The following is a 23,602-nucleotide window of genomic DNA, read 5'->3' as shown; positions in this document are numbered from 1 at the left end:
CTAAGTGAAGCATTTATTTTTTCTTACATCACTACTCAGGTTGCAGATCGTCTGTTTTCATCATTTGGCCAAGATATTTTAGATGCTCTTTATTGGACAGCAACAGAACCTAAAGAAAGAAAAAGAGCCCATATTGGTTTGATTCCTCATTTTTTCATGGCTGTGCTTTATGTCTGTATCCTTTTAAAATTTCTGGAAACTCCAACTGATTGACAAATTCATTTACTTAGAATATGCAGTTGTAAGTAATTACAAACATTAACTAGTAGCCTTATTTATATACAACTTAAGACTATTATTTCCTTGTGAGAAACTAGATGTTTTAGAATTTTAAAAGAATAATTTTAATCAATATAACAAACATTAGATTCACAATTCTTTAAAATTCTTTGTAAGTACTTGGGATACATAATAAAACAAGAGATTTCATTATGAAAATGCACTGAACAGAATCAAACTCCAGGACAGAATACATCCACTGTAATTTTTTTTGTCATTGAAATAAGTTTTAAACTTTAGTATGAGAAACAATATATTAATGGGATTGAAGCTATATTCAGGTTTTGGGTTTTTTTTGTGGGGGTGTTATTTCATTTTGTTTTTCAAAGAAAGATATATGAGAATATGAAAAGAAAACAATGCCACTCCTAAACAAGTTATTTTGAATATACTTGCTTCAGCGTTATAATTAACCCTATTTTCATTGACCTGTTTACCTCTTTTTTTTTCTTCTAGGTTAAAATGCCTGAGATGAGTCTGAGTTTGAAGTATGAGGGATGTAGGGAGAAATTTTTGAGAATTTCTCAAGCTTCAGTGTAGTCTTGTTGGGGTTTTTTGGTCTAAACCTTTGATTCTATCAGTATGGGGAAACTCCCAGTATGAAAACTCTTTTCCCTGATTCAGATCTACAACTTGTCCACAAACCTAGAATTAGAGATAGCCAGTATTTCAGAGATGGGACTTGAACTCAATTCTTCCTTCCTCCATAACTAACCCTTTGTCTTCTATGTCATGTTGTATCTTATATTGGGGTTTTGGTGAGTTTTTTCTTTCTATTCCTGAACTGTTCTTGTTTTTGGTGAAAGTTCGTATTGGTGGAGGTCAATTCAGAACAAACATTTAAAGTTTAAATGTAATGCTTTCACATCCAATCCTATATGGGAAGTAGGATCATCAGAATGCTTTGGAATACTATAGATATAATACAAATAGTAACACAGTTTTTACCTCTGATTTCTAGAAGGGTCATCTTTAAGAGTGAAATTTTGTTTTTTCACTCCTAGTGAACTCATAGTTTTAGAGACAGAAAAGTTAAATATTAAATACTTAACTGATGATAGAAAAAAATTATCCAAAGCTAATTGCTATGCCAGGATTAACACATGAGTAGGGACCATGTCAGTCTAGATGAAGCAAGAATTCTGTAAATATTCTGTAAAAAACTAAATATTTGTGTAGTGTTTGACATTTGTACTTCTGAAAAAGAACATAGGAAAGGATGCCAACTGATTTTATAGTTTTTTTTTTAAAAATCAATTATCCTGCCTTCACAAAAGACTATGAAGAATCAAATATTATTTGGGAAAAACACAATGATATCTGGGTTAACTTTTTCTCATTCCTTTTAGTAAGAAAAAATATGAATTAGGAATATTAACATATGATTTAATATTGAACTTCCAAGCTTCTATTTGCACAGTAATTAGAATTTTCATTCAAGCACAATTAAATGGACAAGCATTAAAGTTTGTTGGGTTTTTTTAAATCCAAATTTCACAAGTGTTGCTGTTTATCAACTATCCAGTAGGGAAATCATGAAGAAAAGTAAATTAAATCTATTTAGGAGTTATAGAATAGATCAGTTCTTCTTTCCTCATTGAATGTCTTGAAAATATTTTGTACTATGTCCTCATTAAGAAGATATGGAAAAAAATATTTTTCCTTAACATCAGTATCGGCAGTTTTACATGCAATTCTCATTATGGTTCAAGCAACAACTCTCAATGTAGCTTTTAATTCACACAACAAATCACTGCTTACTATCATGATGTCTAATAATGTAAGTGGAAGGAAAATTTTTTATAACTTCAAGCACTATTAAGATATATGATAAATTAGAATTCTAATGTTATTGCTCTAATTCTAAATGGAGTTAAATTGATTTAATAAGAGATCCATTATTTCAAAAATGTTGTATGTTAAAATCATGGCTTAAGGATACCTGTATTTAAAATTTCAGTTGAAATTGTTGATATGATTGTAAATATAGTCATTTTGTTTGAAATTACAGTTTGTTGAAATTAAAGGAAGTGTTTTCAAGAAGTTTGAGAAGAACAATCTCTTTCAAATGTCCAATAGTGGTATGTATAATGCCTGGGTCCCAATAGCTATCTTAAGTTCCATTTATATTATCATGCACGTTTTTTAATGAATTTGTTGTTCAGTCATTTTCAGTTTTGTCTGATTCTTCATGACCCCATTTGAGGTTTTTTTGGCAGAGATACTGGAGTGCTTTGCCATTTCCATCTCCAGCTCATTTTACAGATGAGGAAACAGAGGCAAACAGGGTTAAGTGACTTACCCAGGGTCACACAGCTAGTAAGTGCCTGAGGCCAGACTTGAACTCAGGAAGATAATTCTTCCTGACTCCAGGCCCAACACTCTATGCACTGTGCCACCTAACTGCCTTTTTCATGAATACTGAAAATCTAATCTAACATGAGAAGGGATTTTTGTTCAGGTATAACTTGAGCTATATGGGCTGTGAGGTCCCTTCCAACTCTAAGAATCTTTGACTTTTCTGTGAACTAATAGTCTCTGTCTTTTTCCTTAGACTTTCCCAACCATCTAATCCAGGTTTTCTAGCTAACCATATTGCATGGAGTTGGAAGGGACGTCAGAGGCCTTCTAGAATAGGCTATACCCAAATACTAATCTTCTTTACAAAATCCCTCCAAAATGGCCATGCAGACACTGCTAAAGGTCTCCAGTGATGGGTAACCTCCTACCACTGGTGGCAACGTGTTCTGCTTTTGAATAACCCCATAAATTTTAAGAGATTTTTCATTATATCAAGAGAAATCTGCCTTTATGCCTCTTCCATCCATTGTTCCTAGAATTGCACTCTGTGGCCAAACAGAACTCTAATCCTTCTTGCACGAGATAACTTGCTTGATGATACAAATGTATGCATTTGTGTACCCACATACATTTTACTTCCTAAAATGACCATCCCCAGCTTCTGCACCTAATTTTAAGATGGCAATTCTCCCACAATCTTTGGTTGCCTTCCTCTAAATGTCTAGGGCCTGGCTTTGCTGTTTGGTACCTGTGTGATACTGAGCAGATTACTGCATCTCTCTGCATCTCAGTTTCTTTGTCAGTAAAATGGAGGTGTGACTAGATCCCTGAGAGCCCTTTCAGTTCTGCATACTACGATTCTATAGGCTTCACATTGGGAAGCAAGAAGGACTTGTACTTGCATTCATATCTCCCTTTTAGTGCTCTCCTTCTAGTGTCCTTTTTTAGTTTCTTATTTCTTTTTTCTTGTTACTAGCTTTGCCTTAGCTGAATAAGAAAGAACAATATAGTTTAAAAGCTATTATAATTGAATGTCTATTGATCCATAATTGAATGGTTAAGTTTGCCCATTGAGTCATGAGGCAAAAATGCGTCATCAAACTCTACATTATTACAGATAAGCGTAGAAGTGCGTTATGTGCAAGACTGATCATACAAGATAATTTATTCCCTTTCATGTTTCAGCAGTTAAGTATGATGTTTTTCGAGTATACAGATTTAAATCAAAGAGATCTTCAGTGTATGGAAATTTTGGCATTTAGAAATATCCACAAAATTGTATTGTCTCCTATGTAAAGTAATTTCTATTGCTATATCACCTGTCATCACCTGTTCAGGAACATTGAAGAGAAAATTACTGCGTTATATGGAAGGTTGGTCTAGTTGCCCACTAAGGTCCCTTTTTATGCTAAAATTCTATGATTATGTGCATAAGTATATCTGGTACATGGTGGCATTTTGTTAGAGTGACCATTTGGAGTTGTCCCTTCATCCCTTCAAAATCCACTAAAAAAGCCAATATTGTCCCCATCCTAGCCTTTCCCTTTATATAATGCTTACAATACCTGTTTTCCTGAGGAAATCTTTCACTTGAAATTAATAGTATTATGGATTAATAGTAATTTTTGCATTCTTTAAAAGACAAAAATATTAAAACTGTAGCTGTCCTTTACAAAAGCACTTAAGTATGTTGTCAAGGTCCCATCTGTTTTAATGAAGGTTCATTTATATATATATACACACGTATATACACACATACACACATATATATACACACACATATGTGCATGTTTATGTATATGTGTATATATATTATACACACATATGTTTAATTCAGTTACCTCTATATTAGTGATATAAAAATGCATATTAGTAATATAGATTGAACTGAACTAAATACCTCTCTTCAATCTGAGTTAGAAGTCTTCATACAGCTCTACATGTCATAACCTACGAAAAAATTAAAAGAATGAAAATTTCCTTCCCAGAATATGAGTTGGAAGGGACCGAGCAGGCAATCTAGTCCAAGAATCCCCTCAAGAGCACATCTAGCAAGTGGTTCTCTAGTCTTTGCACAAAAGACCTCTAATGAGGTAAAACACTATCTTTTGAGGCAGCCTTTTCCACTTTTGAATAGCTCTGCTTGTTAGTAAGTCTTACATGTTATAAATGCGTTAAGTGGAAACTTTCCCCATTTTGTAGCAGGGGTCTACAAATGGGGATTTTGGCAGGGGCTATATATGGAAGTGATGCTTGTGTGTATCACATGAAAGGGAGGGAATAAAGGGTTCTGTGTGGCCTCTGGGAAGTCCGAGATAGGTTATAAGTGAAAAACTTTCCCTGCTGCCATGACTAAACCAAGTTACATGCACTCATAAAAATTAAGAACATAGAAATTATCATATCTCACTATGTAGTAGTCCTATATCTACTAATACACTAGCATTTATAGGAATTTCAAATCAGAAGATAAAGGTAAACATCATCTAGTTCTCTAGTCATTCCCTTTACGTGAGTTTAGTTTTGGACATGTGCAGTTTAAGATGTCTATGGGACATCCATTTTAACATGTCTAATGGACAGTTGGAGATGGGAGACTGAAGATTAGAAAAGTGGGTAGGGATGGATAAATAGATCATAGAATCATTATCATAGAATATAGGAGTGATAAGATCACCAGGCAAAATATGCCTTGGATTCTTGAGTCTTTCATCTATTTTCACTGCCATCTACTCTGGAATGTATCAGTTGAAGAATATGAATCTTGTTCTTATAGATCACAAAGTATGTTTATATGTATAGCTTTTTTTTCTTTCATAGTGTACTTTGTATATTTTTATAGTGCTTCTGTATTCCACAAGAGGCAGTGTTGTATAGTAGATAGAGAGCCAACCTCAAAGCCAGGAAAACCTGTGGCACATATAAGCTGGTGTGGTCATAGGAAAGCCTCTTAAGTTTCTTAATGCTTTTTGGCAGCTCTAGGTTCATGAATTGTACAGAGGTTGCTAACTTTCACTGGTAGAGGAACTTCCTCACCTATAAGTGGACGAAGGGGGAAGGTAAACTACAAAATGGAAATCTCTATAAACAATTTCTCTTTTATGGCAGTAGCAACGTCTGATGCCTGGCACAGTTGTTAAACCTGAAATATTTGTTAAATGAATGGATGAACTTCAGGAAAATTGTGGATAAAGGCTTATTAGTTAGAAAGAAAATAGATCTGATAGTGTTGAGGAAGATGGGAATGAGAGAATAGGAGATGGGGATTAGGGATTGTTTTCTTGTTTTCTCCTATGTGGCTAGAAGCTGATTAATATAGAGGTTAGAATGGAAAAAAGTGGAGGGAAATTGTTAGCTATGAGGGTAGTGATGGGGGCAGTTGAAAATTAAAGCTCCTATTTTCCACTGTGTGTTTTCGGGCAAGGGCCAAAGATAGAGTGCCATATTCACTCTTGCCTGATGGAGGAGTGGAGGTTTCAGCGCTTTTGCTGCAGCTGTTCAGGAAGAGGATTCTGGGTGTTGGTCAGCTCCAGCCTGCTGCTGTTCCGACTATTCTTCTGGAGTGACTAGAAATGGCAAACCACTCCAGTAAACCCCAATGGGGTTACGAAAAGTCAGATATTACTGAAATGACTGAACTTCAACAACAATAAGAGGGACGGGAGGGGGGAGTAGATACATCACTTAAATCAGGGATAGTGCTGGTACAGCTGAATCCCTAGTTGGCAGAGGACACAGGAACGACTAGGGAAAGAGGAAGGAAGAAGACAGTCTTAAATCTCATGATTCTAGTAAGGCAAACTACCAATAAATTGCCAATCTGATTTTTATACGATTCAACTAAAACTACCATTTCCATACATTGTTAGTTGTCAAGACTTAATAAAGTGATGAAGAAAATATTAATAATGCAGGTTAAACTTTAAAATATAGCTTGTGCACATTTTTTCAGAACCCCAATTCTTAAGCATTTATCAGTACACCCCTGATTGTAGTAGATATACCATTTTGTTGTAAGCTGTAGAGGATAGAGTGAGAAGGTATCCTACACATTGTCTAGTAAACCTTTTATTTTTATAGGTGAGAAAACTTAGGTCCAATAGGGTTAATTCATCAATGTCATGTGTATTTTATACTATTTTCAATTAACTATCTAACTCACAATGTCAGACCAATGCCCTTGTAACACCTCTCACATTACTTTATGTGTAGTATATATTTAATAAATATTTATTGAAACAAATTTTAAATATGTTCTTTATATTTCTCGTTTTTTAGATATTAAGGAACGATTCACAAATTATGTGCTCTTGCTAATAGTATGTCTAAGAAATATGGAACAATTTTCTTGGAATCCAGGTAATTAAACATTTACCAACTGTGATGAAGCTTAATTTTGCTTTTGAATTAAAACTTAAAAATGGAATAAAATAATTACTGAAGTTTTTAAGAAATACATTTTCAGCTTTATCTAATTTATGTACATGTAAGAGAAAATTCAAACTTAACCCGATTCAAGGATTGTAGGTGTTTTTCCCAGCCATTTTAAATGTGCCTTGTTGACTTAGTCTTTTCCCAATCCCTGAAACCATGAGTTGGGGATTATGAAGATGTAATAAGTGCTCATCATGATATCCTTCCATCCCTTACCTTAGTTCTCACTTCTCCTTTCTGCTGGTCTCAGTCCTCAGCTCCTGGCACTGTCACTTCAGGTGACCTGCTCCAGGGAAGCTCCACCTAGAGCCACCGGGGCTGCCATTGCTACTACATAATGTCTGCCAAGGGCAAATAGCCCTGGAAATCTTGAGAGCTTCATTACCAAATGGAATAAACCTTCAGGATGAAGAAACAGGGAAAATCATTTGTCAAGGATCCTAAGTTTAGATCCTGAAGAGACCTTAGAGGTCATCTAGGCGAAACCTCCCCTAACTCTTGTTTTTTACAGATGAAGAATCTGAGGCCCAGAGAGAAATAAACTACCCCAAGGCCACATAGGCAGTAAGTGACAGAGCCAAGGTTAAACTTGAGCTCCACTGCCTCCATAACCAGCACTCTTTTCCCTCCACCATGCTATATAGCAGAAGACCTGGCTATACTTGGAATTGTGTCAACAAAACAAATCCTCACGTGGCAAGGTGATGTCTTAAGAGTTGGACTTCTCTTCAACAGAACAATGGAAAAAATTGCATTTGGAGCGAAACGTTTACTCTAAAAGGCAACGCCTAGAAGAGTGTCTCTTCAAATTCAATTTTATTAAACCTAATTCCACAAACACCTGGCAGTCTTGGATAAGAATCATGGCCAGAGTCCTTGATGCCAGCAAACATCTTAATTGGAAATCTTATCTTAAAAGCCAAGCTCCTGGATGACTACCTCCTTATCCAAAGTGAAATTTTTTTTTTTCTGCTTGAGAGAAAGATACATGTTTGTGTTTCCAAGATTTGGAGTTTTTTAAATGGAGCAGGCTGGTTTACACTAAATCCTTTAATGACAAAAATTCTCTACAGTCATCAGGAAACCAGTACTGTGCAAACAGATATGTGATAGTTTCCTACCTGGCAAACAACCTTCAGTGACTGCTACAAACTCCTCAGTTCCAGAACACTAAAGGAATGAAACAGAAACCCCCTTCCAGATGTAAATACAGGTGGACAAATACTAGCCAAGAACCTTGGTGTAGATATCATCCTCTCTGCTTTCCTCCCCCCTCCCCTATCCTGTTGTCTTCTTTCAGTTCTTACTTTCTCCCCTGATTTTAAATGTTCGTGTTTGATTTCCATGTTAGTGATTATCATTTTTCATTTCATAAATCTGCAGACATTTATAAGTTAGGCTGACGTGACTATTTAAAAGCAATTTGTGAATTAAAATCCTCCAATCAGAAAAGATGGGAGAGAAGCTAAAGGACTTGAAACCACTATGATTATTAAGGAACCACAAGCGAGGATGGTCCCTAAGGCTCTGTCCTCAACACTCTTCTCTTTGAATACACACTGTCTTTTGAAAATATTATCTACTCTTATGACTTCAGTTGATGGTTCAATATAAATGTCTCCAAAGTCTATAATATCGAGCCCTAATATATTACCTAAGCTCCAGTCCTCTCTTTCCACTTGATTGATAGAAATCATATGGCTGCCCCGCAGGCACTTTACATTCAACATGTCCAAAGTTTAATTTTGGATCTCTCATAGAATCATAGCCAAAAGTGACCAGAGAGATGATTAAGTCCTGCCTCCTCATTTAGAAGATACAAATACTGAGGCCCTCTGACTCTAAATCCAATATTCTTTCCAATTTACTACATTGCTTTCTTTGCCCCCCTTACATGCCTATCTTGTGTCATACTTATTTGTATACATATCGCACTGTTCCCCCAATATCCCCCCTACCATTGACATTTGACTATAAGCTTCTTGAAGTTGTAAATGGAATTTATTTGTTTTTGTTCTTGTTTCTTCAGTACTTTTCATTTTTATGCAATCCACATAGTAGACATTTAATAATGTTTGTTGAATTAAGTAGTCTGTTTTCCTTGTACCATGGCATTATTCTAAATCATCTGCAATAGTTTGAATTTTACAATTTACCATAAGTCTTGTAACAAAATATGTTAACAAATGTCTCTTGAGATGGTGAATGAAGGTATAAATTTGGGTTAGAACCTTAAGCACTACAAAGTCAAAGTTTACCTGGCCTGTCTATTTTTTATTTCCCCCTTCTTCTACACCTTTGTAGGATAAGGAATTGTTTGCATGCTTAGAAAAAAATTTTATTTCTTCAATATTTATTCAAAACGTGTTTTTCATAATTGGAGCTTATCTAGGGCCATTGAAGCTTCCTTTGGGAGATTTGTCTTTTAGACTTTCACTTCTGTTTAGCCACATGACTATATATGATTTCTCACTATTGGTTAAAAGGAGGTTTTTAGAGAAAATGTGAATGTTAGAGCCCTGGACTTATTTGCCATAGATCTTTGATAGTTGTATCTATAACAAAAAGTCTGCTCTATACTTGATAAGGTATTCATGAAATCTTTGATGTAATCCCATTATAAACTCCTTAAGGACAGAAATTCTACGTTATACTTTGTATTCCTCACATTGCTTTACATTTGGAGTCATTACTTGCTAAGTTGACTTGAAGAATCACCAGTTATTGATTATAATTCTCCAAAAACAGTTGCCTAGTTCTATCTAAGTATATTAAGTGATTTTGGAAGCATATCACTTTTTTAGCTGGCTATGTCACCCATCTATAGGTAAAACTAGAGAGTTAATCAGCAAACATTAATTAAGTGCTACGTACCAGACACTTTGCTAATAAGCATAAATGAGTCAAAGAAAGGCAAAACTAGTCTGTGCCTTCAAGGAGTTCACGATCTAATCAAAGAGACATTTAAGTAACCAGGGACATACAAGATACATACAGAATTGATGGAAGGTAATATGAGAGGAGAAGGCACCAGTAGCTGGAGGGACCAGGAAAAGACTCCTACAGTAGGTGGGGCTTGAATTGACTGAGTCTTCAAGGAAGCCAGAGAAACTGAGAAGAGGAAGTAAGAGGGCAGAGCATTCGAGTCATAGGGGGCAATCACTGCACTGAATTAGAGACTGGAGATGGAGAGTCTTATGTGGTGAATTACAAGTAGATCAATGTAGAAGGGCCTAAGAGCTCATAGAGGGGATTAAAGTGTAAGAACACAGGAAAGGCAGAAATGGGCAAGGTTAATGCCAAAAAGAGGAGTTTCTATTGGAACCCAGAGGTAATAGGGAGTCACTGCAGTTCATTAAGCAGGTGGGGTCAGCCTGTCTTTAGACAAGTCACCTTGGCAGTTGAGTGGAGGGTGGATTGCAGCAGCAGAGGATTTACAAAGTAACCTACGGGTTGTAATTGTTCCTTTAATTTGGGCTAAAATATAACTGTTTTATCAATGGGAAGATGTTTACGAGGATAATTCCATAAAAACCAAACTTAATTTTATTAATTTAAAATGCAAGAGGTTCTCCCTTTGAAGATTTTAAACTGCTGTGGAAGCACACGGTGATTATCTGACTTTGGTTTTCTTCTTAATTTTATAGATCACCTTTGGGTATTGTTTCCAGATGTCTGCATGGTGATTGCCTCAGAAATTGCTGTGGATATTGTAAAGCATGCCTTTATCACGAAATTCAATGACATTACTGCAGATGTATGTTTGTCATAATGATCTGAGAGTTTTAGCTTGACTTGTGTTTTAATATTTTCAGTTTTTCTTTAATGTAGCATTAAATTATAATGTATATGAAGACTAATAGAAGAAAGGTGTTTTGTATCACTGAAGATTATTCATTTATTTTTATCTCAGAATTAGAAATGCCTTTTATTGTGTTTTTAAAATCTAAGATTAAATACATTTTCTTTTTGCTTCAGTGTAATACCACATAACATCTATTCTTCCAGTTTCTACATGCATGCAGAATTTGGTTTTCCTATCAAAAGGATTTGATTACATTTGGGGAAGTTTATTTTATGATTGTAATCTTTCTAGAATGGAGCATATTGATGTAGCTATGTTAAAGGCATGGTAGAAAAGGAATTCTTTTTGTTCATGTAGGTTTCTCTTATTTCCCTCTTACAATGGGGTCAAATATAGAAATGCTATCTGTTTTAGTGATTTTATGAATATTATACTGTGATGCATTTAATAAGCAGACCACAGGGATTTTACATTTGTCCTGCTTTTACATAAGAATGTAGAAATAAAAAATAATAATGGGATAAATTTCAGCTGTGAAGTTCTACAGTTTGCTGTTTGAATTATTGTATATTTAAAGCTTTATTTTATATATTTTTGTTAGAATATGTAACTAGAATAATAAGTTAGAATAGTAATTTCCAGATACTGATAAAAAGAATCACTTTACCTTTTTACCCCTTTGTTGCCTTAAGGAGAACAGCAAAAAATTTCCATTAATAAAATCATTTTCTCTATATCAAAGTAAAGTTCATAGAGTAGATTTGAAGGATTTAGTATTTGCTGTTCAAATTGGCAAATATATGCATATCTTCAAAATATATTCCTTAAGAAGCTCAAGGAAGTTAAGCAATAGTATTTTTATATATGACATTAGAATTCTTAACAGTTCATCTTTGTCTGAATTAATATTGTTTAAAATACCTTAGAATATAGTGCCTGAAATCTCCAGCTTCTTGACATTTTTTGATTATGAGTATATATGCACATTGTATGTATTTGCATAGTACTCTTATTTGCAACAAATACCTTTTGATCCAGGAAATACATTTTTTGAAATGATTTAATAACATTTTATATAGTAAAAAATAAGAGAATCATGTTTATATACAAATAGAAGTGAATTGGGAAAATATGACAAATTAGATTAAATTTAATGAGAGCCATGGTTAGTATTGCTCCTGCCCCTGCTTTTTTTTTTTTGCATACCTTCAACTCTGATAACTTTAATTATGTCATCTGAAAAGACAAATTAATTATCTGGGCATCTTTGCTCTTAATATTTTGTCTTTGGGTTCAGTGCTATTCTCTGGTAATGCTACACACAAAAACACATTTTGGGAATTAGCCCTTTTCTGGCACATAGCATTTCATCCTCAAAATCAGCAAAAATTAAGGATGATTTTTTGTTTTGCATTTCAAGTGGCAGCCCAACTATTGTAATCTGCCACATTTGTGTTGGCGGCAAGATTATTGTACTTTGGGCAAAACCAAGCATTTCATGAAATATCAAGTCATAACCAAACTTGGACATTGGCCAGATCAGTGAATTTTATAATATTCTAAATGTTCTGTCTGTTACTATGTCAGATATAATTTAAAGACATTAGGTATAATTTATATTTCACAGATAAACACTTATTTTCCCACATGTGCCATAAGGAGTTATATTTCTTGTTTTCAATTTTTTTTTTCAGGTCTACAGTGAATACAGAGCTAGCCTTGCTTTTGACCTTGTTAGCAGCCGCCAGAAAAATGTAAGTATTAAATAAAAAGTGTCTTCTGATATAAATTAATGGTCTATTAAATGCAGTTTGGACATATTACTTAAAGGATACAAGATTTTATGGAGATGAAGATTCTCCCAATCATAGCAAAACTATTCTCTGCTTTAGTAGACAATCTTTGTGAATTACTTGACCAAAAATTTTTCATCAACCAATTGCAAACTTTCTGGCAATCAGTGTCACCGAACTAGGCTGGTCTTCAGATGATAGTTGGAGATATCATTGCCATGTCCATCTCCAAAGCCTGTCTAGCTGCTTACACTGCACTGAGAACTCAGAGTCATCTCTACACCATGACAAGGCATTGGAATATGCCGCCTTTGGAATTTTTAAATGTCAGCCAAGAAAAATTGCAACATTTAAATTTCCTTATAACTTATAAGCTAAAGAACAATGTTTGGATCAATATTCATTTGTTTACTTTACTATCTTTAATTACATTATCTTCTAAATACCTTTGTATTTAAAATGTATTTTAAGCTTTCTTGTTTCACTAGTTGTACTGAAAACCATTAAAGTTTCTTGTCCACTTACTTTAAGTTTTACCTGCCTGATATTTACTAACAAGTAGCAGCAGTTGCAAAATAAAATGTTTTAAAGTAGTTTATTGAAAATTTGAAATTGGCTTATTCTTTCTCTTTCTAGGCATACACTGATTACAGTGATTCTGTTGCACGGAGAATGGGCTTTATTCCTCTCCCACTGGCTGTTTTAGTAAGTATCTTGTACATCCCCCCCCCCCTTTTTTAGTAGAAATTGTATCTTAATACTTCAAATGCTTCAGTGATCAATAATTTCACCAGAGTAACTCTACAGTTTAGTAAACTTCACTTGTGATTTGCTCTTCCTCTATTCCCCCAGTGAAACAGTGGCCGTACTAATTATTTTTAAAGTTCTAAAGTATTAATGAATATGTTACAATAAGATTGTTTCCAAGGAGTCTAACATTACTTGGAAAATCATACATAAAAAAACATTATCACGGCGTAGAGGAAAAATCTAAATTTTAAGTATTGATATTCTTTCGGTTGTTGGGTCCTTTGGAGGAGCTTCATTGGAGAGTGACAGGTACATTTGTTCATACAACTAGGAGCATTCTAATTAAGTGACAGTGTAGACATGCTAATAGTTTTCAGGTGCTGTTATCCCCGCCCAGTTTAGATCAAGCCATGATAGTTGTTTTTGTTTGTGTCCACATCTGTCCATGTCCTTTCTTTCTACTTAACCTCATGGTTTTAAGGGAAGATAGTATAAGCATCTTTCTATAGAAAATATAACTAGTGTTCCCCTGTAAACACAGAATCTAAAGAAAACCAAATGAAGAATGACACAAAAGAAGTGGTAGATTGCATTAAATTTATTTTAGACTTACTACCCGTTTTCTTTTTGGTTATGAACATTTGACTGCCTTATTGATATTTTTATTTCCATGAAATCCAGATTGGAATACCTTGACAAATTTTGTTTTAAAATTGTACAAATAGTTTATATTGTATGATTTTCCTTGCTTTGAAAGATAGGGGAGATTAGGCGCTAACTCTTGTAATACAAGAAAATTTAATGTTGAAGAACATCTTAACCCTTTAAAAAAGTTTATAAGCAAACAAGAAAAAAGAGTTTATGAACTAGTAAAAACATAAAGAGGCACATGTTCAAGTTTTGCAACTGGAAATACCTATTTTTCTATTCTAAATACCCAAGCTGAAGTGATAGGAATGAAATTGAATAGATATTAACTGAAACATCTTCATATGCTAAATCTAAGGATAAACATAAATTGCCTGAGGGCTAAAGAGGGCTTGGAAGTGATTGCTTTCCTAAAAGATGAACTTGCTCTGCCAGTTAAACCTTTATCCATTTTGGCCAGTATCACAGATGTTTACTTAGAACAACAGACTTCCAGTAATCTACTCATTTATTTTGTGGCAGTTATCATCCAGATTTTAAAATTTAGACATTTATAAACTTTTCTAAAATTTTAACTGTGTTCTTTTGCATGATCTTCTAAAACTATTCTGCCAAAAGAGTTAAATTAGTAGTAATGTTAGATTAGTAGTAATGTTAGAAAAAAAATTTGTTTCAGAAAAGCATCCTGTGTTATTAATAGGGATTCCTTAATTATGTAGTGGTGGTGTTGAGGTGATTCTCTTTTGTACACATCTGTCTTTAGGCCAAAAAATAGCACCATAACTTGGTAGAAATGATTATATCTTTGAGTCCTGACTTTTCTAAGAAGAAGACATTTCCTAAGGTCCAGTTAGTAAGCAAGCTCAGCCACTAAAAGTTACTGTGGAGTTGTGAAGCCACATAATAAGAAACATACAGAATTAGGCTTATAATTGATTAAAATTACCTCATATCATAGTGGAAGGAGGGGGCAGTACAAAGAAGAAAAACTAAGCCAATTTATTCATTTTTTCTAACTTTTTAAAAAAATAGTTTGATTTTACCAATTTTTACTATTTAAGAATTTAAAAAAAAAACCTTTTCCAAATAAAGGAAAAGTACTAAAAAAGAAAAATTGTAATTACATAGATTGTTTGCATGGATTTGCAATATTAAAAGTTTCCCTTAGAGATTTGACTACAGATTAATCATTGGCTCATTTGTTTAAAAAAAATTTTGGCCTGGCTTGTGCAGTATTAATTTGACTTTCCAATGAACTTACTGAATATAAGTTTATTAATTCTTCCAAAAGAAAGAAACTTTTAGAATTTTGAATCAGAAAGCTTATTTTTTATCCTACAGGATTTCTCTACTGGTGTATATACTTAATGTATTAAATGAATAAATAATTTTATTTTCACATCAAATAACTGCATATGTTAGGTTTCACTGATCCTTTCAAAATGCATCCTTAAGGATTAGCAATAACATGAGAAGACCTTAAAACAATTGTAAAGGAAACTGGACTTACTCTAAAATGTAATATCTCCATTTATCTATAAATTGCCCTCTCTTCAGCTCTGTCCTTTGCAGCGTTGCAGAGGAGTAGCTGGGGACGCCATAGTGTACAGAGCATTAGGCTTGGAGTCAGGAAGACCTGTGTTCAAATGCAGCCTCAGACACTTACTAGCTATATGACCCTGGGCAAGTCATTTAATCTTTGTTTGCCTCAGTTTCTGCAATAGCCAAAAAAAAAAAAAAAAACCAAAACTCCCAGGTTTATTGTGAGGATCAAATGATGTATTTTTTAAGCACTTAACACAGTTTCTGGCACATAGTGGTTTTTAATAAAGGCTTGTCTTCTTCCCTCATATGTGAGTATCAAGCCAACACAATTGTATCATTTATATTTGTTTACATTTTTTTAAGAGTACCAGCAAATTCATACACTAAATTAAAAACTCAGTGTTTATTCATCTGTCTGCCTATGGGAAAATAAACATGACTATCTGTCTTAAAAACACATTCTCAGCCTATTTCTTGGCCCCAGATGATGATAATTAGTTTTGTAGGAAGCAGGGCCATATTCTGGAGTCATCCTGTTCTTTAAGGTCCTGCTTAGTAGAGGGGACAGAGTGGTAGTTAAAAAGAAAAATAATATCATAGAAGACAAAAGCTGAGGCCAGATATGGGAGAACTTACTGAAGGAGAAAATGGAGAATGAGGATGGTTGGGTGGGAGTATGTGTATTTCCTCTGGCCCTAGTAGAAAGAACTTTAATAAGAAGAAATCACCTTAAATTCTCCGATTGTGTCAAAATTTTAATATTAGACAAAATTTAAAGAACCTTATTAAGTTGCCATTGCATCAGTCCAAGCGGCTTCTGACTGTAGGGCTTAACACCTTCTAATAAGAAATATGGAAGCAAAAGCATTTGAAAATAAGAAACAAAAAATATGGGGACACTGCTGTACTACTGAAAGATCTGTGTGTTTTAGACAAATTCAGAAGCTTATTATTCCTAGGTTTGCCTGATCAAGCCAAAAACTGCTCCCTACAAGAAATTGTCACAAATTGGACAGCTCTAGATGTATAGGAGGTCCATCTACTCGGGTAACTATTGGTCAGTACCACAAGAGTATTCCCATCAGTGCGGGAAAATCCTAAAGAGCCAATAAGAGGCAGGTGGGTTGGTGTCTAAATAAAGTATTAATGATGATTGATTTGTTTCTCTTTGCATTTTTTGTTAGCTCATCAGAGTTGTAACAAGCTCAATTAAAGTGCAAGGAATCCTGTCTTATGCCTGTGTCATACTCTTCTATTTTGGGTAAGAGTAACCATTCTTGAGTTTATTTGTCATTTAGCAAGCTAATGACATAAGACATAAACAAACTGAGGTTAGTCCAAGTGATACTGCCATTCAGTATGTTATGTAGCTAGGGAAAATGCCTGCTGTAAGGAATTTTCTTTGATAGAGTGTAACTTCTTTAAAAAAAAGGTTATACATACATATATGTATGTGTATGCCTATATATACACATACATACACATATATATTTTATATTTATATATATATGCAATAACATATATTTATTTATTTGAAACTGTTCATAGCAAAAGTGCTTTGATTATAGCTTCAAAACCAAAAAGCTACCTGTTCACAAAAATCTCAATCACAGCATAAGAATTCATATACTTACTTAGTGAATTTAAGGTTTCAAAATTACTTTTTTCACCACGTGTAAGATGAGTATGACAAGTATCATCCACCTTTTCCAGATGAGGAAACTGAGATTAGAGAAGTGAGGTGATTTGGCCAAAGTCCTAATTAATACCTGAGGGAACCAGAATTCAAACCCAGTACCCCTCTGAAGCCAGGTCTAGCACCTTTCCCAGTTTGCCACGTTGTCTCTAAGATATGAGATGTTTAGAAAGGCCTGGCTTTGCTGCTTACTGCCTGATCGAGCTTGGGCAGGTACCACCTCACTCTGCTGTGGTTTCGTCTTCTGTAAAGTTCATTCATTCAGTTAACATTTATTAAGTGCCTACTATGTGCCAGACGCTGTGCTAAGTGCTGGGGACACAAAAAAGAGGAAAAATCTTGCCCTTAAGGAGTTTACAATCTAATATAATTAAATCTCGGTTATATCTCTGAGGTCTTTTCTGGATCTTAAAACCTATGATCCTAAGAAAAACATATTTTAAAAGGTCAAATTTCTAGAATAAATCATATAAGGCAACTGCACAATCAATAAGGACTTTTTAAGTACATACTATGTGCTTAACTGTACTTGGCACTGGGGATATAAAGGCAAAAACAGAATAGCCTGTACCCTCAATAAGCTTAAATTCTATCAAGGACCTACAGTAATAGAACAATTGAATTTTTAAAAAGCCAATGAAAACCTTGACTGGCATGGAGGAGAGATAGTAGGACCATGGAGGTTTTATTCCTACTATGCTTCACCTTGATCAGACCACATCAGGGGGGTTGTGTTCTGCTCTTAATAACACATTTTTAGAAAGGACAGTGATAAGATAGAAAACATTCAGAGTAGGCAAGACAGGGCAAGGAGCATTTATTAAGCACTTACTATGTGCTAAGCGCTGGGGATACAAAGGCCCTGCTCTCAAGGAGTTTATATTCTAATTGGAGAGGACAACACACAAAAGACCCAAAAGGGAGCTGCAGGGGAGTCAAGGAGAACAGAAGACAAGGATCCCACAGCACCACTTCATAGTACTGGAGTCCAGAAAATCAGAAGCATAGCCAGAAGGCTAACTAAAATTGACTGGCATGGCAGAGAGATGGTCCAGCAGAGAAGTCACAGGAGTAGATGGATGGAGGCCCCAGGTGCTGAGAGAAATTCCAGGGTGAGTCATGTTAACTGAGTCATGATATTTAAGTCTGGAAAGTAAAAAATACAGCCAAGAGGGGAATAAAAGTTGGAAGCCAGTTGTCCTGAAAGTTTGATTGAATGAGCTAGGGATGTTGGATAGGAGAAGAGAAGCTTTACTAAGAACATGGTGGCTGTCTTCAGCTTTTTGAAGGGCTGTTGTATAGAAGAGGAATGAGACGGTCGCAATAGAAATACTGGATTGGAAGTTGCCGAGAAGCAGATTTTGGCTTATGTCAGGAACCCTGCTCCAATGGAATGGCTTACCTCCTTCTAGACACATTCAAGCAAAAGGAGTAATTTGTTTTGTTCAGTTCCAGGCTGAACTGGATGGCTTGTAAAGACTCTTCCAACTCTAGGGCTCAGTGCAGAATGTGAGCAGAAGAAGGGAAGGATCTTTGTGGGCTGCAGTCTGATCAAGGCAGACTTGATGGATGGAGTTTGTGACGTTGCACAAGAGCTACACTTAACTGGAGTGTGAGTATAGAGAGAGAACATGGAAGCTGAATGACTAGGAAGCTGTTACAATACAAGCATGAGGTGATCCAGGAAGTGGAAATAAAGTGAATAGGAAGGATTCAATATTAATAACAATGGAAAAAATGATAAGGACTTGGTCATGAATTAAAAGATGAGGAGTTTAATGGAAAAAAGTTTAACTTGGCTCCAAGATTGTGATCTGAGAAGATACAGCATGGTGAAGTAGAAGGAACACTGAAGTAAGAATTAGAGTTCTATTCTAAGCTATCAGTAAATTTACTGTTTCATTGGGCAAAGCACATTGCATCGGTTTCCCCACCTGTAAAGTAACCACATTGCAATAGATTGTTATCTTAGGTCCCTTCCAGGTTTGAAAGTCTATGATTCTGTGAAAGATGGCAAAATTGAGGAAAAGGGGAAATTGTCAAAAGGATTTCCATTTGTTGGGGGCAACATGCTTTATACTTGTTAAAATTGGTGCAAAATCTCAGTGGAAAAAACTGGTAATGTAAGACCAGAAAAGAGGGTATGCTATAATCACTGGGATACAGGTGGCAGATAAAACTATCTGAGTGTGTTAGATCCTAGGATTCAGCTTTGGGGAATGAAGATCCATGATTAGTAATAACTTAGATCTATACAAAGATTTTTCCTCACATGGTAATGTGCTATAGTAAGAAAATCTTGGTCCAAATCCAGCCCTCCCCCATACTGTGACCCTATGGAAGCTACTTAGCTTTTCTCAAATTCCATTTTCTCACATATAAAATGGAAGATATCTAAAGTAAGTATCATGTAAATGTCATTGATATCCCCATTTTAAAGATAAACACAGAGAGGTTAAGTCAATTTCCTACAGTCACATGACTAGTAGATATCCTAGGTCTTCTGTTTCCTGAATCAATTTTTTTTCTACTATTTCTTTTAATTGATGATCAAAACAAAAATGAAAAATCATTGAAAAGAAGAGGAGAAAGACGAGAGAGTGGTTAGAAAAATAAAAGGAAAATAATCAACTGTAAAGACTTAGTAAACCTTGATCAGCACAGTGATCCAAATCCACAATTCCAGAGGACTCATGATGAAAAATACCATCCACCTTCCGATAGAGAACTGATAGGCCCAGAGTGTAGACTGAAATATATTTTTTCTCTTTGTTTTTCTTTTTTTGATACACGGGTAACGTGAAAATGTTTTGCATGACTTCATATGTATAGTGAGTGTTGTATTTCTTGCCTTCTCAATGGGTGATGGAGAAGTTGAGAGAGGAAGAGAGTTTGAAACTGAAAATAAAATAAACTTTAAAAAAAAAAGGAAAAGGAAAATAAGTAAATCCTTTCTTTAAAACTGGAAAATGAAGAAGTTATGTTCCTGTCCTACCCCACCCCCCGAAAAAAGGGAAAGGTGGTAAATCATTTAAACCTAAATATAAGAGTATAATTAGAATTGAGAGCTGGAAAGGACCTTGGGAGTCATCTAACCAACCTCCTCCTTTTATATGTGAGGAAGCACATCCAAAGAGGTAAGGAACTTACCCCAAGTTACACACCTAGTAAGTAGACAAGTTGAGATTCCAACCCAAGGCCTTTGCCACTAGGACATTGTACTTCCACTACATGGTGCAACCTCTCAAGTAGTAAAAGGACAAAAATCTTGATTGGATATTGCCAAGAGGAGGTTAGTAGGGAGCTTCACTAAGTTTTGATAAATAACTGTTAACTGCTTTTCCTTCCCTATTCCTTTTCCTCTTAGACCATATTTTAATTCTTATTGAAGCCATTAATTTTGACACCCATTTTTGCTCAGAATTTGAGACTCTACCATCATGCCTACTTTAGGGTATCAGTTATTTTGCTGCTCTTAAATAGATTACCAATGATTTAGTTGCAAAATCCAGTGACCTTCTAATAATTTCCTCATTCTCTTTGATCCTTCTAGCTTTTAATACTATTAATCACACTATTAATCCTACAGTCTTTTCTCCCTTTGCTTCAGAGTTTTCATAGTCCTGTGGTTTTCACCTGCCTGTATCTCCTTCACTGGATCCTCATTCTCTTCCCAACTCCATAATCTGGATGTCCCAAGACTGTCTATCCTTTACCTTTTTTCACTATTACAATCACCCTTGGCAATCTCATTCATGCCTCTCTGGCTTCAATTACCATCTTTATGTAGATAACTCCCAAATGTCTATCACCAATCTTGATCTCTCTTTTAAGCACCAGACTCATATGTCTATAATTGCCTACAAGACATTTCTCTCCACTTGTATATCCCACTAACACCTCAAACTTAGCATGTCTAAAACCAAGCTTTTCCCTCAATTTTACTTCTTTTTACTTCACTGCTGTCTGTCTCTGGCACCACCATTAATTCTTCTCCTATGTTTGTTACAGTTTTATTATCTTTAGTTCTTTTCTCCCTAACCTCTCATATTTAATCAGTCTTAAAATTCTGCGAGTGCATATTGGTGGAGCTGTAAACTAGTTCAGCCTTTCAGAACAGTTTGGAAATATGCCCAAAGGGCTATAAAACTGTGCATGCCCTTTGACCCAGCAAAATCTCTACTAGGTTATACCCCAAGGAGATCAAAGGAAAGTGTCCCAATGTACAAAAATATTTATAGCAGCTCTTTTGTGGTATAAAAGAGTTGGAACATCTTGTACGAGGAACAGCCAGAAGGCCAGTATCATGGAATCATAGGGTATGTAAAGTGGGGATGAGGTGAAAGAAGACAAGAAAGGTAGAAAGAAGCTAGGTTGTGAAGGGATTTAAAAGCTAATCAGAAGATCTTGATATTTGATTCTGGAGGTAAGAGGGAGCCACTGGAATTTATTAAGTAGGAGAGTGTACTTTAACAGAACCTGGACTTTAAGATCACTTTGTCAACTGAGTAGAGAATGGGCTAGAATGGAGGCAAGGAGACCACCCAGGAAGCTATTGCAGTGGTGAGCTGATGAAGGTAGCTATGTCAGAAGAGGAGGGGATGAATACAAGAGATACTGTGAAGATGGAAACATCAGGCCTTCCCACCAGTTTCCTTGGAGTTCTCAAATGATGTTATGATTTTATCAGATTTTAGCACAGACATTCCTATCTGCTTTACCATTACACCTTAAGGACCATGGGACCCCTGTCTGTGTTGTCTCCCGAATTAGAATATGAGCTCCTTGAGAGCAGGGGCTATCTATACTTTTCACTCTGTTTCTCCAATGTTTTGCATAGTGATCTTTATAGTAAGCAATTAAAAATGCTATTTTGCTCACTCATTTATTTATTCTTTTTCAGAGGTGAAATTAAATTGGTTTCATTCCATGCTCCATATTGAAAGATAGCTATCTATAGCTAGCAGTTGTATATCACTTTTAAGGTTTGGAAAGTGCTTTATAAATATTTCATTTTATCCTCATAACAGTCCAGGGAGTTAGGTGCAATTATCCCCATTTAAAAGTGATGAAATTGGAGCACAGAGTTCAAGTGACCTGCATAGGATCACACAGCTACTAAGTATCTGAGGTTGTATTTGACTTCAGGTCTTCCTGACACCAGGGCCTGCATTCTATCCATGCTGCCATCTAGCTGCCTTTCGTTGTCATAAACATAATTCATAAAAGTGCTATACTGAGAGAAAGACAAATTAGAAAATGAAAGCATTACTCTATTGATATGACCACAAAACTATTGTAATTTACTAAAATGTTCAGTTAACTGTGAAAGATAGTATTTATTTAGCAAATTTTCTATATTTTATAGTATTTACTTATTTTACTTTTTCAACACGGTGTATAGTACTGCATACTTTTATGGTCTGTATACTTGGAAAATCAAGACCCATTAGAAGAATAGGAGATAATACATTACTTCAATGCTAGTGAAAATGAAATGCTGTGGAGGTTACAGGGCTGCTTTTTAGCTAGTAATTAGCTTGAAAGTTAATAAAAGTTTTTTGTTTCATTCTAATCAAAGAAACAGAAGACTTTCAAAAAGCCTTCAGACATTATTTTCAGATTACTCACATGAATTACTTTTTATGAAATGAAATAAATTTTAGAAGAAGAGGAAAAAAGTTCTCTGGTTTTTTTGTTTTATTTTTTAAAGTGAAGGAACAAAAAAGGAGGGATATGTTTGGTATTTTATAGTATAATCATGTTGGTTGAATTATACTATCCTGGATAGTAAGATTTTTTTTAGTTGGATTCTCTTTGTGGCCAGTTATTGTCAACCCTGCTGTCTAATTGGGTTTTTTAAAAATTATTCACAAGAAATTTTACATCACAGATCAGCTTTCCTATGTCATGTAGCAGCCCCACTATACGTAACTGAAGTTTCCTTAAGGAAGCTAAACTAATTTTAACATTAATTTAAATAAAACATATTTATGCATAAATTTATTGTCATGATTATTTAATGTTAGATTATATGTATCCTTTTGTGTTATGAACTCATTTCTCATTTTTCCATGAATATTTGAATTAACTATATCTAGAGCACATCAAATTCTTTTAGTTACTAGTTAAGAAAATTGTTGCATAAGACCCTCTTTTCTGCCACAAATTTTTAAACTTCCCATAGTAATTTTTCCTAGTTTGCCCCCTGTTCTTTTTATACTATTTTGTTATAATAATTTTCATACTTGAATGACTAGCTAACTACTGTGGTATTTTCTTTGGGCCTAAATGTATCAATGAGGCCAAAATGCACATGCTATACCTGAAAGTCTCATTAAAAAAAAAAAT

At 34.8% G+C, this 23,602-nt stretch overlaps 1 protein-coding gene across 1 annotated transcript in view; it reads left to right on the top strand.

Annotated features, from left to right (window-relative positions):
• The window catches only part of TAPT1 (transmembrane anterior posterior transformation 1), a 92,292-nt gene that overhangs the window by 62,356 nt on the left and 6,334 nt on the right, over positions 1–23,602 (top strand). Inside the window, exons 5-12 of the mRNA XM_027836629.1 lie at positions 40–175; positions 1,962–2,059; positions 2,291–2,360; positions 6,859–6,939; positions 10,662–10,771; positions 12,514–12,573; positions 13,249–13,317; positions 16,740–16,816. Coding sequence (XP_027692430.1) covers positions 40–175; positions 1,962–2,059; positions 2,291–2,360; positions 6,859–6,939; positions 10,662–10,771; positions 12,514–12,573; positions 13,249–13,317; positions 16,740–16,816 — 701 coding nt within the window. The remainder of the gene's footprint in view (positions 1–39; positions 176–1,961; positions 2,060–2,290; positions 2,361–6,858; positions 6,940–10,661; positions 10,772–12,513; positions 12,574–13,248; positions 13,318–16,739; positions 16,817–23,602) is intronic.

This window comes from Vombatus ursinus, unplaced genomic scaffold, assembly GCF_900497805.2.
Source record: "Vombatus ursinus unplaced genomic scaffold, bare-nosed wombat genome assembly UNPS02014818.1, whole genome shotgun sequence".
Classification (NCBI taxonomy): domain Eukaryota; kingdom Metazoa; phylum Chordata; class Mammalia; order Diprotodontia; family Vombatidae; genus Vombatus; species Vombatus ursinus.
Note: the sequence above shows the minus strand (reverse complement) of the source record. Positions and strands in the feature narration are given on the sequence as shown.